Here is a 14,735-nt window from a genome sequence, read left to right as displayed (position 1 = left end):
TATATAGCAGGGGTTAAGCTATAGCAGGGGACAGCTGAGGGCCAATTTAGGAACCCAGAATTTGACTGAAAAAAAAAATAGGAGGGAAACACTTTCAGCATCCCAGTGGTGAAAAAAACATTGCACCGTGGACCTCTGGGAGTGAGGTCAAGTGAGATTTAAATCACGAAACTGAGGTTCAACCTTTCAAAGTAATGTACAGTCGGATTAAAACTAACAAATGTAACAGGATTTAATTGAAAGCTAGAGAGAGTCGACTTTTCTCTTTATATTCATTTATTTTTGTTGAAATTCCACCAGGAATGTTTCTGCGGGCCGCCATTGGCCCACGGGCCGCACTTTGAGAACCAATGGTCTATTGTGTAGGTCGGTGAGGAGCAGTCTCCATAAATGCTCCTTGGCTGTTGACCCCTCTTCTCACTGAACCAAAGGTTTGGGGGGAGTATTATACAAAAGAAAGCGTGAATAACAAAAGAAGTGATGCAGCGTCTCCCTTGATTAGGTACTGTATATGGCCCTGGCTATGACCAAGAAGGACTGGGACCGGCCACTTGGTTCGTCCTTGTAGGGAAATAAACAAATGGAGGATTGTTGGAAAAAGCACCTGGTATCAGTTGGAGAGGCACTGGTCTCTCCTCACACTAAGTAATGTGAACATGGAGAGACACTAGAATGCAACAACATTCTACCCTTTTGTTGACCGCACATGTTCTGATCTGCCACTGCTGTTCTTCTGACCCACAGCCCCCTCAGTGGCCCCCAGTGGACTAGGAGGAGGGGGGGGGGACCGCCACGAGCTCATCATCACCTGGACGGTGAGAGAGAACACGTTGACGCCGGGGGGATCAGGGTCATGTGATCAGTTCTCCTCAGGCCCTCTGATGCTCTGTCTCTGTCCCCCCAGTCCATGGCCAGGGAGTACCAGAACGGAGACGGCTTCGGCTACACCCTGGCCTTCAGGGCCAAGGGCACGGAGAGCTGGACGCTGGTGCCCATCGCTCACGTGGACTCCTCCCGCTACGTCCACACCAACGTCAGCCTCTCCCCCTATTCCCCCTTCGAGGTGAAGATGAAGGCCTTCAACCGCCGAGGGGAGGGCCCCTTCAGCCAGATCGCCGTGGTGCACTCGGCCGAGGAAGGTAGGAGCTCCTCCTCAGTTCATGGCTGTGGCCTTGCATGGATGACCCCGCCGTCGGTGTGTGAATGTGTGCGTGAATGGGTGAATGTGAGGCAGTATTGTTAAATGCTTTGAGTGGCCACTGGTTAGAAAAGCGCTGTATAGATGCAGTCCATTTATCATTTACCATTTGCTGGGTGCAAATGTGTTTTGGGTCAGTTTTAGGACAGGGTCGGCTCCTGAGAGTCCTTCGCCTCCTTTTCTGTAATCAAAGAACCAGTTATACACTAGCTCAGCGTGTGTGAAGGCTTGGAGCTTGAGAGGCCAGTATTGGACCCCAATGAGAAATAAGACAGATATAAAGAATAAATTGTAAATTGAGACAAAGGTCACCACCACAATGTCAACCTATTTGTCTTCATCTGCAGTGTGTTGTTGGGCCACGAGAGGCCAGTAGTGCCATGATGCAAATATACCCTTATTTTACACTAATTTCTTCAATCTTCAATTGGGAAAATTATAGAATCTATTATATAGATATACTACTAATTTAAAAACATCTTTTGTACTAAATATATGACCTTGAATTGTTTCTGTGACCGCGACCGTATACTTTGACGGCGCTCAGCCTCAGCCTGGTGAATGAATTCGTTGAGCGTTAATTAGGATGTAAATATCATTGGGTGCGAGTGTTTCCCACCTCTAACCTGTCATTCCTGTGCAGAGCCCACAGGGGCGCCAGCCAGCCTGAACGCCACAGCGCTGTCCGCCTTTGAGATCCAGGTGTCCTGGGCGTCTGTCCGGCAGCCCAGCCCAGAGGGCATCCTGAGGGGCTATGAGGTCTCTATGAACTGCTGCCTGGGGGCTCCACCTCCTCGTCTGCTAGGCTAGTGTGTGTCGGGGGCGTGTCGGGTGGAGTGCCTGCGGTTGGCTTTGATTTGTCTAATATATTTCTCTAATCTATGTCCTTACATCAGTGTGATAAATTTGATCGATCTTAATTTAATATGATTCGTAAATTCAAAGAAAGCAAGATTATTACTATTGCTACGAATAAATTCTATTCACAATCTTCAGTTAGTCACATGAACATTACACAAACACATCCTCTGACCAGCAGGAGAGAGGGCGGGGCTTCCTCTAACCGGTTTCCCCTCCCTCCAGATCCGGTACTGGCGGCAGCATGAGCGAGAGGCGGCGGCTGACCGCATCCGGACAGCGGGGCCGGGCACGGCGGCGCCCGTGGCGGGCCTGCGGCCCAGCACACGCTACCACGTGGCCGTTTTGGCCTACAACAGCGCGGGCTGCGGCCCCTCGTCGCCGCGGACCACCGTCACCACCCGGAGACCACGTAGGTGGACCCACGCAGCACGCCCAAACACACAGGTCCCCCAACAGGGCCCTGCTGTCATGGAATCAGACTCAGACACGCCTTAGTCCCACTTAATACTCTGATTAAGATTAGATAAGTATAATCACGACCCCGACAAAGCACCCCAACCACACAGGACCCAGGGCCCCGCCCTCTTACTGTCATGGAACCCGACTCATGATGGGGTCGTGACGCGGGACACGACATGACATGTCTCCCCCGTCTCCAAACGTCACGGGCCGTCCCCGGGAGGGGGTTCACACCCTGATGCTGTTTCCTGGAGCCTTGGGGCCGTAACGTACTCGGTGGGGGATCTGGGACCTATGAGGCCCTTTGTTGCCTTACCCGCCCCGGGCCCCCAACAACCACCGCTGGATCCCTTTCATAGGGAGGGTCACCGGACACCCCGCACGCCGCCGGGCGCTGGGCGTTCCTCCTCATCCCCCTATTCTTAGAACTGAGGAGAACAATTGTGGGAAGTTTGACAGGCAGCTATCAAATATTCCCTCCGGATGTTTTGCATCGTCCTTGTTTACTACATGATGTTACCCGGTTACGGATCATTGGTAAAAGCTGCAAATTGTGTTTTTCTGGTAGAATGTCTTTTCTTTTTACCTTGATTTATTCAGGGAAGGCCATTAAGAGCCGGCTCTCTTTTCAATGACTCCCTCAGTACAACACAAATAAGATCAGAAATACAAATGTACAATAAATATAAACAGTAGATCAAACAACCAAAACAGAAATGTAATACATATAACGATGCAATACAATAGGACAATTAAGAAAGCTATTTTGAACACAAGCAATCCCTATTGAATTTGAGTTCAATCATCACCTTGAACTTCTCAATTATCTGTATATGTTTGTGCACTCTCTAGCTTGAGAGTGTTTATTTTCCCGAGATTGTTCTGTAACCTCCTGATGTTGTTGGCTGGCAGCCCCTAACCGCCCCCCCGGCAACGTGTCCTGGAGGACAGAGGGGTCCTCGGTCAACGTACGCTGGGACCCGGTCAAGGCCCTGCACAACGAGTCCGCCGTGCTTGGATACAAGGTGGGCATTGCCAGAGTCTGAATGTGTGTGTGTGTGTGTGTGTGTGTGTGTGTGTGTGTGTGTGTGTGTGTGTGTGTGTGTGTGTGTGTGTGTGTGTGTGTGTGTGTGTGTGTGTGTGTGTGTGGGTGGGTGTGTGCGTACATGTCTGTTCAATGCAAATATAGAAACTATATTGCAGTGAAATGAGAGAAATTCGTAACATTATACTTTCCAAGTCAAGAAAAAAAACACATTTCATTTAAGGCTGTAAATGTATTTGGAACACGGCCCATGTCCCCACGTGTTGGGCCCCTGGGGTAACGTGTGTGGATGGGCCATCAGGTTCTGTACAAGCACGAGGGCCAGGCATCCCTCAAGGTGCTGGACCAGGGCCAGACCTCGGTGAAGCTACCACTGCCCAGTGACAACGGCTACCTGGTGCTGGAGATCCGGTCCTGGGGCGAGGGCGGGGACGGGGCCGCCCACGAAACCATCGTCTCCCGGGACTCAGGTGGGCCCCCCAGAGACACGCCTTAATCCATTTAATACTATGATTAAGATAAGGGGCTCACACACGCCCAGAGACATGCCTTAATCCCACTTAATACTCAACAAAATTAATTAAATAAAGTGGCTCACGCACAGACACACAGAGACTTAATGCTCAAATTAAGGTGAGTTAAGGGGCTCACACACACACACACCCAGGGACTGGATCCTCTGATTAATACGAGGGGGCTCCCCTGTATTCAGATGAAGGTCTGACCCTGTTCCTCTGTCCCTGTCCTGCAGGCACTGGGATGATGGTCCAGAACAGCGCCGCCTCAGCGCGGCCGTTTGGTGTTCTCTGCCTCTTCCCAGGCGCAGTGCTCCTCTCTCTGATTGGCCTGGTCCACGTGTGATCTGCCACAGCCAATCAGGCCAATCAACAGCCTAATACTATCGCTGAAATATTTTGTGTTGTTGTTTCTTTTCACGAGGATGGGGTATCGTGGGCGTTCAGGCCAGGGATGAGGCCCCCCGGCCCCCAGTAGGGGATCGGGTATGACTCCATTAGGTAATATGTGTTTTTCATAAGGAAATCCAAGAGCTTTTTGATTTTATTTGTAGGAATGTGTGTGTGGCTGAGCCTAGTGGTGAAGGTGGGGTTGGGGGTACTGAGTAAGTGATTTCACACATAACAACCTTTTTCACAGAGGTGTAAGAGTAGGGGTGGGCACAAGTGTGGCTAGTCACACTCATTATGTAATCCACTTCATGAGCCACACCTGATTTGGCCCCAATAGGGGGCTAAGACCTCATGAGTATGGCCTTATGGGAGCAGTGAAATGCCTTTCTCATTATCATTGACATTTGGGTTTTGTATTCCTTCCTGCTGCATGGAAGTAAAGGTTTGACTCTGACATCGACCCTGTTCAAAGGAATTGTCAGAAAGTAAAAGTTATCAGTAAAGAATTTCGAATTGACTACCAAGAGGTGAACCCCTTTAACAAAGAGTCACTTGCTCAGTGAATGGTTGCAGCCAAAACATGGATCAGGACTTGGGTTTGTGAAGGGGGTACAGTCCACCCCGGGGGGCAGCGGCCTCATGCAGACCTACACCGACATGTGAGGGACACCCACTCTGACCTTTGATTGTTAGAACCAATAATGTCTGTAATGTATATTTCTTATTCAGTGTATATATTTTGATTATTGTGTTCTGTTTATCTCTGCTGTAAGTATATCAAACGTGTGTTAAAAGGTATGACTCAACTGAATGAATGTCAAAAACATATTTTACTTTAATTTGGCAATTAATTTGGGAAAGGGAAGTCTGGGGCCCCCTGCTTGAGCTGCTCCCCCCGCGACCCGACCCCGGATAAGCGGAAGAAAATGAGATGAGACTTTAATTTGGCTTCATTGTTCTCTGAGCTCTCAACTTGGTTGTGCCTGTGTCGTTGTGTAAGATAATGCAGACACTTATGTCTAGACACTGGTTCAGCGTTTGGGTTTGTGGGGCCATAGAGGGGATTGATATTGATCTTAAGTAGTCGTCACGGTCCCAGCAACAGTGTTATCGTTCTCATTGGACACTCAGCAGTGCCGTCATGTCATTTAATGTGTCACATAACAAACAGCTAATACATAACCCCGGTTAAGTTCAGAGTCAAGGCAAAATGACTCCCAAGGTTGGTCTGGAATAGGATGATAATGAAATGAATGATTACTGATCTTTGTTTTGATGTAGTTATCTAGTTTCAGATTGCATTGGCCACATATCTAGATTGACCATAAAAGTGTCAATGCTACAGTAAAAACATCACACCAGAATCATTCAAAACCGGCGCAATAGGATCCATGATAAACCTGTCCAATATTCCTTGTAGAAAAGTGGATTGCTGCTTCTTGGTGGTTCTTAAAAGGACAATTTGTATTTATTTATGATTATTATTACACGTTTGTTGTACCAGTTTACCAATGTGACAGTAATGTGTGAATGACTAATATTTCAGCCATTACCTTCTGGAACCTCTGTCCATACTCATTCAAAGCAAAGATTTGAGATTTCAAATGTGATTGGATTTAGATAGGACAATAAAAAACAGCCGCACTCCCAACCCTAACAGGAATGGAATAATCTATCAAATCTTAATTGTTTCTGCATTAAAAGGGTTCTCGTTTGCAAATTCCTAAAAAAATATTTTATTTTTCGTATTCTGAAGAGTTGAGTCAGAAGAGGACTTTTGTAATGCCTTCCTTGTGTGAATCATCGATAAGTTAAGTTTACAATATCAATCTTTTTAATAATGACAAGGAAATTTTTGGCTTTCTGTATACACACACACACACACACACACACACACACACACACACACACACACACACACACACACACACACACACACACACACACACACACACACACACACACAGTAGATCACATTAGAAACATAGAAACACATCTACATGTACACCTTGGACCACGCTTTCTAGATAGATTATTTAAGAAAAAAATGAAAAACATGTGTGCTCATGATTCTTCATTAAAAATAAACAAACATTGATTTAAACTGGGTAAGTTTGAAATAACTGAGGGTTTTTTTACTTGAAGCCATTCAAGAATTGTGTGCTTTTTGTATTCCTGTAGTCTGTACAACAGCTTTGTGATGTAGGTCTGGTCTATGAAGCTGTCACAAAATGTCTTCCCTGTTTCCGATCCCATTGGACTCAAGCCGTCATCTCACCAGTCCTTTCTGCTAGTGATTAGGAAACTGAATGTTATTTTCCAGTGTCAAATGCTAAACATGTGTGTTTTGCTGATGCAGTTAGAAACATTTGTAAATATTATACAATAAACACTTTGGGATAGAAATTAGGAAATGTGTGTGCATTTTCGATATCTATGTGTGATTCCTAAAGAGGAGCACACAGGAAAACGATTGATCATTACTATAATAGTAGTTCTAATAATAATAAATGAACAAATTCCACAAGGTCAAATTAAAGTCAGACTCAAGTTGCCTCCACACACATGCAAAGTCAAAGATTAGCCATTCATTATTAACATACACAATGTGTGTACAATGTTACAAGGTAAGTAAGGTGCATAAGGCTATAATAGGACAATGCTTGAGCTTACTAATACATTAGTTTGGATGGCCACACAGCATGCCTGTGCCTGCTGGGAGGGATCCCTGCAGGGCCATCAAACACAAGGCCCTGCCGTCTGATCCATGACACACTCTACATGTAGCTGTATAGTTAGATGGAGTTGTGCCATGGTCACTCATATGGTCAATTATTCAAAAAATGCTTTTGGTTCCTTGGAGTCAAGATCATTAAACTCCCATTTCGCATGGCTTCTCCCAATAGTTTACGTAAGTATGATAAGACTAATACATAAAAGAAAACAATACCAGGAAACAGCAGTGATAGTAGCAGATGTTTAAAAGGTGATGCTCGTGCGAGTACAACTTTCAAATAATGGATTTGGTGCCACGGCCCTGTGTGTGTGTGTGTGTGTATGTCTCTAAGTGTGTGTGTGTGTGTTTGTGTGTGTGTTTGTGTGTGTGTATGTCTCTGAGTGTGTGTGTGTGTGTGTGTGTGTGTGTGTGTGTGTGTGTGTGTGTGTGTGTGTGTGTGTGTGTGTGTGTGTGTGTGTGTGTGTGTGTGTGTGTGTGTGGTTCCTCTCAGTTCCGGTTAAATCCTGTGATAACCCAGACAACGTATCAGCTGACCTTTGTCACCGGGTCATTAATCACTAATAAGGATGAAGGTATAAATCAGCAAGCGTCTGTACAGCTCACATCAATCCCTTGGGCAGCTTTTACAGAGAGGTAACGTATATGTCTTCCTGTTGTACTTGTTTGTCACAGCGTGTCAGTTAATGTTACGTTGCAACTTGCTTATTATTAAGTGGTTAGCATGGGTGCGATCACAGGGGGACCAGCTTCTGAGAAACATGATGCTGTCCCCTGATAACAATTATTAATAAATAAATTATGTCATGATGTAAGCCTTTGGGCTTTATTTTCTCATCCCTGACTATTTATATATTTTCATGAATGACTCAGAGTGATGTTTCATATTAAATATAAAAAAATGTCAATCACACTGAATCACACATTCTAGAGGTTGTGTTTATGTCCCCCTATGCATCCTGCTCAGTGGTTTAAACCACTACATGTATGGGAATTGTGGGAATTTGGGAAATTAAGTGTACAGATTCCTTCATACAAATACCTTGGCTTGCTAGTGGACTTTGTTTCTCAGATTGTATCCCAGTAGCATCTCTCTAGCATGTTGTGTCTTCAGTGAGTGAGTCTCATGACTAGGTGTATGTTACAGCAGGTAATTTGATATATGAGGATGATATTAGTGAGGTCCAAGTTCCATGTTTGTGGTCCCCCCCACGAACAGAGATCTTTCCTAAATAAAGTCCATCCTAACGTTTAAGGCAAGCAGGCACTTAATGTTTGTATGTTTCTTTGTACAGAGATTGACATCGGGAAAAGCCATGGCCAGACTTGGTCTCCCCACAGGTAGCGGGCCCTCATTCTTTCACTATTCACCATCCATTATCTATTAATTTAGAATGTGATAAGCTGAAGATTCTTCAAGAAATCATTTCAAAGAACTTATTTGAAAGGATCTATATTTTTTATGAGATCTAAATATAACATGGGTCTAACAGTATTTCTGCTCAATGTCTGTAGTGTTTGGAGTTCTACTCGCGCTGCACACCGGTAAGCACACCCCCTGCTCTACGTTCCCTCAGAGCATGGGGCAGTAACGTTTTAATGTTGCATATTTACCGATCATGATGGAAGTAGTTACATTTAATTGCAAGATTATGCATAAGTGAAACGTGTTCATTATTATTGTCAGTGATTCAGACTACATTATGATGAAGATGACAATGATGATTATTGTGAAAAACCAATAAAAAGCATACAAATTACAAATCATTAAGCATATATCAGTGCAGTGCACTATTCCTATAAGTGTTTAAATTGTGTATACTTTTTTTCAACAAACTTTTATAATATTTAATATGGAATGGGGCAAAAATGTGAAAACCAACCACTCCAATACTGAGCACCTTGGAGTTGTTAAATTAAATAGTCATATGTAGACCCGGAAGTAAGGAGATCTCCAAAAGGGTTTGCACTGCTCTGACCACAGGGGGCGCTGCAACTCGCGGTCAAACCTAAGCAGCCACGCCCCGTTTTCCAAAAGGTTCTCAAACTTGATATCTGGAACTTATTTGAGGTGCTGAATCTTTAAGGACCCATAAGGTCTGTCTTAAATGTTTTTGGAAAACATTGTGAAAACAAACTTGTAAACCCAAATGACCCAATATTTGCTAGAAATGCTCCTTGATAATTCCTGACACAAGGCTATTTTTTTATTTTATGATCCAGAAAAAAATTGCAGTTATTCGCAAATACGATTATGCAAATAACTTTGATTATTCAATCACTCACAATCCACTTTAGAGAACCCCAGGGTCCTAGAACTATTCCTAGAACCACGTTTTTTATTGAAAGCTTAACGTCACAGTATCAATTCCAATTGATTACTGTTGCAGGTGTAGTATAGAAGTATAGAAACCATAAGCAGGTCTCCGAAAAGTAAAGTACGTCTCTGGCGATAGGGGGCGCTACAACTCGCAATCAAACAAAAAAAATCAGCCCCATTATTCAATCAATCACAAGTCCGCTCCAAAGTCAACCAGGGACTTGGAACTTTGCGTGCTCGCTCATTAGCCTTGCTAGCATTAACATGTTAGCCTGCTCATGGAATATTGGGCAAAGGACGAGTGAGCTCATGTAACCACACACATTTTCTTCATAAAATGCACATGCAGTGAAATGTGTAGTTATTATTGTTATTATTTGTACAAATATTATTTACATTATTATGAGTATAATTATTAGTATTATGTGTATCAGTCTGATTACTATTTCCCCATCCTCAGCCACATCCACCAAGCTGGTGTGTCACATGACCAACTGGGCACAGTACAGGCCCGCTTCCGGTAAATTCTCCGCTGACCACATCGACCCGTTCCTCTGCACCCACGTGGTGTACGCTCTGGCCACCATCAACAGCTTCAACCAGCTCATCCCCACCGAGTGGAACGATGAGGATCAGTACAAGATGCTCAACAACCTCAAGGACATGTATGTCGCTCCAGCTCTGCAGCACCTCTATGCTCTTTCCTTAGAGCATAGAGCCCCGTCCATCTCCCCATCAACTCATCCACTCATCCATCCATTCAGCCATTCATCCATCCAATCCATCCAATGTCTCTTCAATCATTCATAATTTTACCCAACCTTGTATCAAAATGCAAAGCATCTAGCTTCAACGTTTCTTATTTGGATTGTTCCAACTGAAAAAAATCAGCAATAATAATGTTCCACAAATGAAAAGTGGCCCTTCCAGATTATTTAGATTTGTAGGCAATCTTTCTTATTGGGATACAATTTTTTGGGTCCAAAAGTGACCCAGGCCCTCGTTAATGGTCCGCTGTGTTCTGGTTTAAGAGGACGTTTCTGATGACTCTGTTCTTCCTCTTCAGTAACCCACTACTCAAAACCTTGCTGTCTGTCGGAGGTTCAACCAATGGCATCAGTCCGTAAGTTATGATGGTTTACATTTAAGATTTCATCTATACCATTTTAGACAGTTGTGCCGTTAGAAAGCAACTTGTTTATATATCTTATATATGTATCTATAATATATGAAAAATATACCCCGACTGTCTCCAGATTCATCGGCATGGTTTCCAAGCCGGAGAACCGCGCAGTCTTCATGAAGTCAGCCATCAGCTTCCTCCGCACAAACAACTTTGACGGCCTGAACCTGGACTGGGAGTTCCCCGGGCAGAGTGGCAGCATGGGGTCCGACAAGGACCGCTTCTCCGATCTCGTTGCGGTACGCAAACTACATCCTCTCACAGACGCCAGTAGTGCTGCTGGACCTGGAATCAGTTTCATCTCACAGGTTTGGAGCGGCTCAGGAGGCAGAGCAGGTTAACTTGCAACCGGAGGGTTGCTAGTTTGATCCCCTGGCTCCTCCTAGCTGAGGGTTGAGGTGTCCCTGAGCAAGACGCTTCACCCTGACTGCTCCTGACGAGCTGGCTGTTGCCTTGCATGGTTGGCACCAATTTGTCTATGAATCGTTTTTGACGAAAGTGTCTGCTAAAATGCCCTGAAGAGATCTAATCTGAACATGTTTGTAACTTTGTGCAACAGGAGCTGGACGAGGCCTTCGTGCAAGAGGCCAAAGATACCAGGAAAACCCAGCTGCTCCTGACAGCAAACGTTGCTGCTTTTCTGCCTATCATCAACAGGGCCTATGATGTGCCCAAAATCGCCCCGTGAGTCAAATTCAAAGGTTCAACTAAGAAATGGAATCAGAGTCACTTTTATAGGAAATATAAGAGCAATAATTAAACGTAGAAGCAAGGCTCTTGGACTGCAGCTTCGTCAACCTGCTATGGTATATCCATGGGTCAAATGGTTATTGGAGTTTATCTGCTCACCAGTCACCTGGACTTCATCAACGTGATGACTTACGACTATCACGGCCACTGGGAGGCCCGCACGTCACACAACAGCCCGCTGTTTAAAAGCAGCATCGATTCTGGCTCCCAGCTTCAACACAACATTGTAAGAATATGCCTACTACACACACACACTCACGTGTGTGTGTGTGTGTGTGTGTGTGTGTGTGTGTGTGTGTGTGTGTGTGTGTGTGTGTGTGTGTGTGTGTGTGTATGTGTATATCATGTATAAGACACAAGATGATAATTTTTCTGTAGCATAATAAGTGTGAGATTTGCTGGATCCTAAACCAGTTGTGGGATGGATGCTAATCCACGGTTCTCTTGTGGTTGTCAGAACTCTTCCATCTCCCATTGGCTGTCTCTGGGAGCCCCTGCGGACAAGCTGCTCCTCGGCTTCTCCACCTACGGCCGCACCTACAGCCTCCGGGGCTCCGACAGTACCCTTGGTGCCCTAAGCACCGGGGCCGGAGAAGCGGGCCCTTACACACGCACCGCTGGCTTATGGTCCTACTATGAGGTACGCTCCTACCGTCAGAACCAATATTAACTGTTCAATCACTTCCTAGAGGCTTTTAGCCAAATCTTCTGCCCGTGAATGTTTAATTATAATCATATAATTATGAAGCAGGTAAGGGTTGGTACACCAACCAGTTATTTTTCTGTTTGCTAACAAGAACAACTGAAAGGGCTTAGCGAGTGTTAGGGTTGTACTGTACTTGGCATCAATGGTACCTTTTACTACGTAGCGCAAAGCTTGATATTTAGCCTTGCGCGATACTTACCTCACCCATTGTCCATGTAGGCGGTTGATAAAATGAAAGGTCATGATGACTCATGAGTACTTCAATTATCGATAGTAACATAGATTTTACGTCAATAACTATTCACGACCTTCAGTGGACCCTGTTATTGTGCAGATTAGTATCCATTTTGAGCGAGTGTTGGACGTGTGTTTGCGCGTGTTCCCAGGTCTGTTCTTTCATCAATGGAGCCTCTGTCAACTGGATCCCTGAGCAGAAGGTGCCCTATGCCACCAACGGTGTTGTCTGGGTCGGATACGACAATGTGCAGAGCTTCGCTGCCAAGGTGACCAAGCTTCAACGCCATTGGTCAATAATTTATGTTGCTCCATCGCTTGTCTATTGCAGTGACAAGGCCTGCCCTAAAGATGGCTCTGACATCCAGGTCGTTCCACACGGGCTTAGATCCCATATTTATACCTGCATTACGATTTTACTGCAGCACTTTACTCCATTATACAAATCTGGACTAGAACGTTTCTCAAGAATAGAAACTGCCCGTCCAAGAGTTTATTCATCCATCTGTTTTACCCCCCACTGTAATAATAGAGTAACACAAATAGCTATAAGATTGTCTACAACTTATTCTGCTCATTAGTTGAGCTTTGATCATGCCTGACGCCCCCCCCCCCCCCCCTGGCCCCCTCCACCGCCTGCTCAGGTCGAGTGGATGAACAGCCAAAGCCTGGGAGGAGCACATGTGTGGACCCTGGACCTGGACGACTTCAGCGGCGTCTTCTGCTCGGAAGGAGCCTACCCTCTGGTCACCAACCTGAGGAACTCCATGGGTAAGCAGCCTGAGAACACACCAGCCCCCCAGTAGCCAGTGATAACCCCTTTAGGTTACCTGAACAAAATAAGCATAAAATAATTATAACAAAGTGGTGGGTGGCGCTTACTAGCAGATTCAAACAGATAAAATAACTATAACGAAATTGTCGACACCTTTGTTCTTTTTTTTTATTCTTCAATGCTTCATTTTTATACTTTAAATGGAACTCAATAGCAAAAAACTAGTCCTATATTAGTATGAGTTTTTATTTTAGATTGTCTGAACTCAGGCAGGCTTCCAGAGTGGTGGAAATACTGATAAACCAATCAGTAGTGTTAGGAATGAAAGGGTTTAATAGGTTTCCCCTATTTCAAGTCACCTTTATAAACTGAAGAAACTATGAATAACTCTTGTATTAATAGAATGTAAATGGAAACACAAAATTATGTTGTATTAAGGATTGTAATTGTAATTTAATGATTAGAAATGTAACGCAATACCATGGAGAATATTACATCAGTATGAAGCCCAGTGAAATGGAAACACTGATGAAGCCCCTCCCCCCGGCTGCAGGCTTCCCCCCTAAGCCCACCGCCCCCCCACGGCCAACCACCACCAAGGACCCCATCGTGTCCTTCTGCGCGGGACGACCTGACGGCCTGTACGAAAACGTGGCAGACAAGACCACCTACCTGCAGTGTTTCAACGGCATCACCTACGTGCAACGGTGCCAGCCTGGACTCATCTACTACGACGCCTGCAAGTGCTGCAACTATCCCTGAGAGCCACCGGAGCTGACCACCTCCACGCTGAGCAGAGTCAGCCCCCCCCCCCCCCCCCCCCCCCCCCATTCCTCTCCCCCTGGGTCGCTCCCTGGATACAGAAGAGTGGTCTACTTTACCTCTTTTCAGCTTTTCCTCATAAAAATCATTCTTCACACTCTGACTTTTGTTATTGCATTGGTGATTTTTAATTGTGTATACATATAAAGATAATAAAGAAGAGTATAATGTAAAGTATGTACTAGGGTTAATTTACTTCCAACGTCCATCCAATCATATTGGGCTGGCAAACGATTACATTTTTAATCGCGATTAAACGCATAGTATTGGTGAGTTAACTCATGATTAATCACATTTTTTATTATATTTGAAATCCATTGCAATTGAAGTTAAATGAGATTATCAAATGGAATAACACATTAGGCTATCATTCATACCAAATTTACATACCACATTTAATTGTTCCCCCTTCTGCCCAAAAAAAGTCCTATGTTTCCCTGTAGCAATGCATACCGGGGAACATAGGACCCTTTTTTGAAAAAGGGTCCGATGCTCCCCACTGTTGCGGGGGAACATAGGACCCTTTTCTAGAAAAGGGTCCTATGTTCCCCGCAATCTATCAATCTTTACAGTAGACTCTCAGCATGGCCAGCAGGCATACCGTCACATGGCCCACCTTAGCTCAAGCAGCCCAAAACTTAAATTTGCACAGCAGCTACTTTCCGGTTACCTTGCAGTTCATTTTTTTGCTTATTAAATCTAGGATTATTCATGTTTGTATATTCCCACCCCTAATCATA

The 14,735-nt window shown here is 44.8% G+C and overlaps 2 protein-coding genes across 2 annotated transcripts in view; both read left to right on the top strand.

The window, feature by feature from the left end:
* The window catches only part of LOC130394593 (contactin-2-like), a 30,545-nt gene extending 23,689 nt beyond the window's left edge, over nt 1-6,856 (top strand). The window contains exons 17-23 of the mRNA XM_056604768.1: nt 745-815; nt 905-1,139; nt 1,842-1,957; nt 2,282-2,468; nt 3,431-3,543; nt 3,865-4,033; nt 4,315-6,856. Of these exons, the coding sequence (XP_056460743.1) occupies nt 745-815; nt 905-1,139; nt 1,842-1,957; nt 2,282-2,468; nt 3,431-3,543; nt 3,865-4,033; nt 4,315-4,424 (1,001 nt within the window). The 3' untranslated portion in view covers nt 4,425-6,856. The remainder of the gene's footprint in view (nt 1-744; nt 816-904; nt 1,140-1,841; nt 1,958-2,281; nt 2,469-3,430; nt 3,544-3,864; nt 4,034-4,314) is intronic.
* A 974-nt stretch (nt 6,857-7,830) lies between these two features.
* Nucleotides 7,831-13,947, top strand: LOC130393955 (acidic mammalian chitinase-like). The gene is made up of 12 exons (XM_056604763.1): nt 7,831-7,841; nt 8,501-8,546; nt 8,721-8,750; nt 9,986-10,190; nt 10,592-10,648; nt 10,782-10,947; nt 11,268-11,392; nt 11,561-11,684; nt 11,916-12,098; nt 12,551-12,667; nt 13,043-13,169; nt 13,727-13,947. The coding sequence occupies exons 2-12, from the start codon at nt 8,522-8,524 to the stop codon at nt 13,933-13,935; spliced, it is 1,368 nt and encodes a 455-aa protein (XP_056460738.1). The 5' UTR covers nt 7,831-7,841; nt 8,501-8,521; the 3' UTR covers nt 13,936-13,947.
* The last annotated feature ends 788 nt before the right edge of the window (nt 13,948-14,735 follow it).

Source organism: Gadus chalcogrammus, chromosome 1 (assembly GCF_026213295.1).
Source record: "Gadus chalcogrammus isolate NIFS_2021 chromosome 1, NIFS_Gcha_1.0, whole genome shotgun sequence".
In the NCBI taxonomy this organism is placed as follows: domain Eukaryota; kingdom Metazoa; phylum Chordata; class Actinopteri; order Gadiformes; family Gadidae; genus Gadus; species Gadus chalcogrammus.
Note: the sequence above shows the minus strand (reverse complement) of the source record. Positions and strands in the feature narration are given on the sequence as shown.

Excerpts from the sequence above, each read along its gene's own strand:
- LOC130393955 (XM_056604763.1), top strand. The coding sequence starts at position 8,522 with ATGGCCAGACTTGGTCTCCCCACAG. Across the intron at positions 11,393-11,560 it reads GATGTGCCCAAAATCGCCCC|TCACCTGGACTTCATCAACG; the intron begins GTGAGTCAAATT and ends TCTGCTCACCAG. Across the intron at positions 11,685-11,915 it reads CCCAGCTTCAACACAACATT|AACTCTTCCATCTCCCATTG; the intron begins GTAAGAATATGC and ends TGTGGTTGTCAG.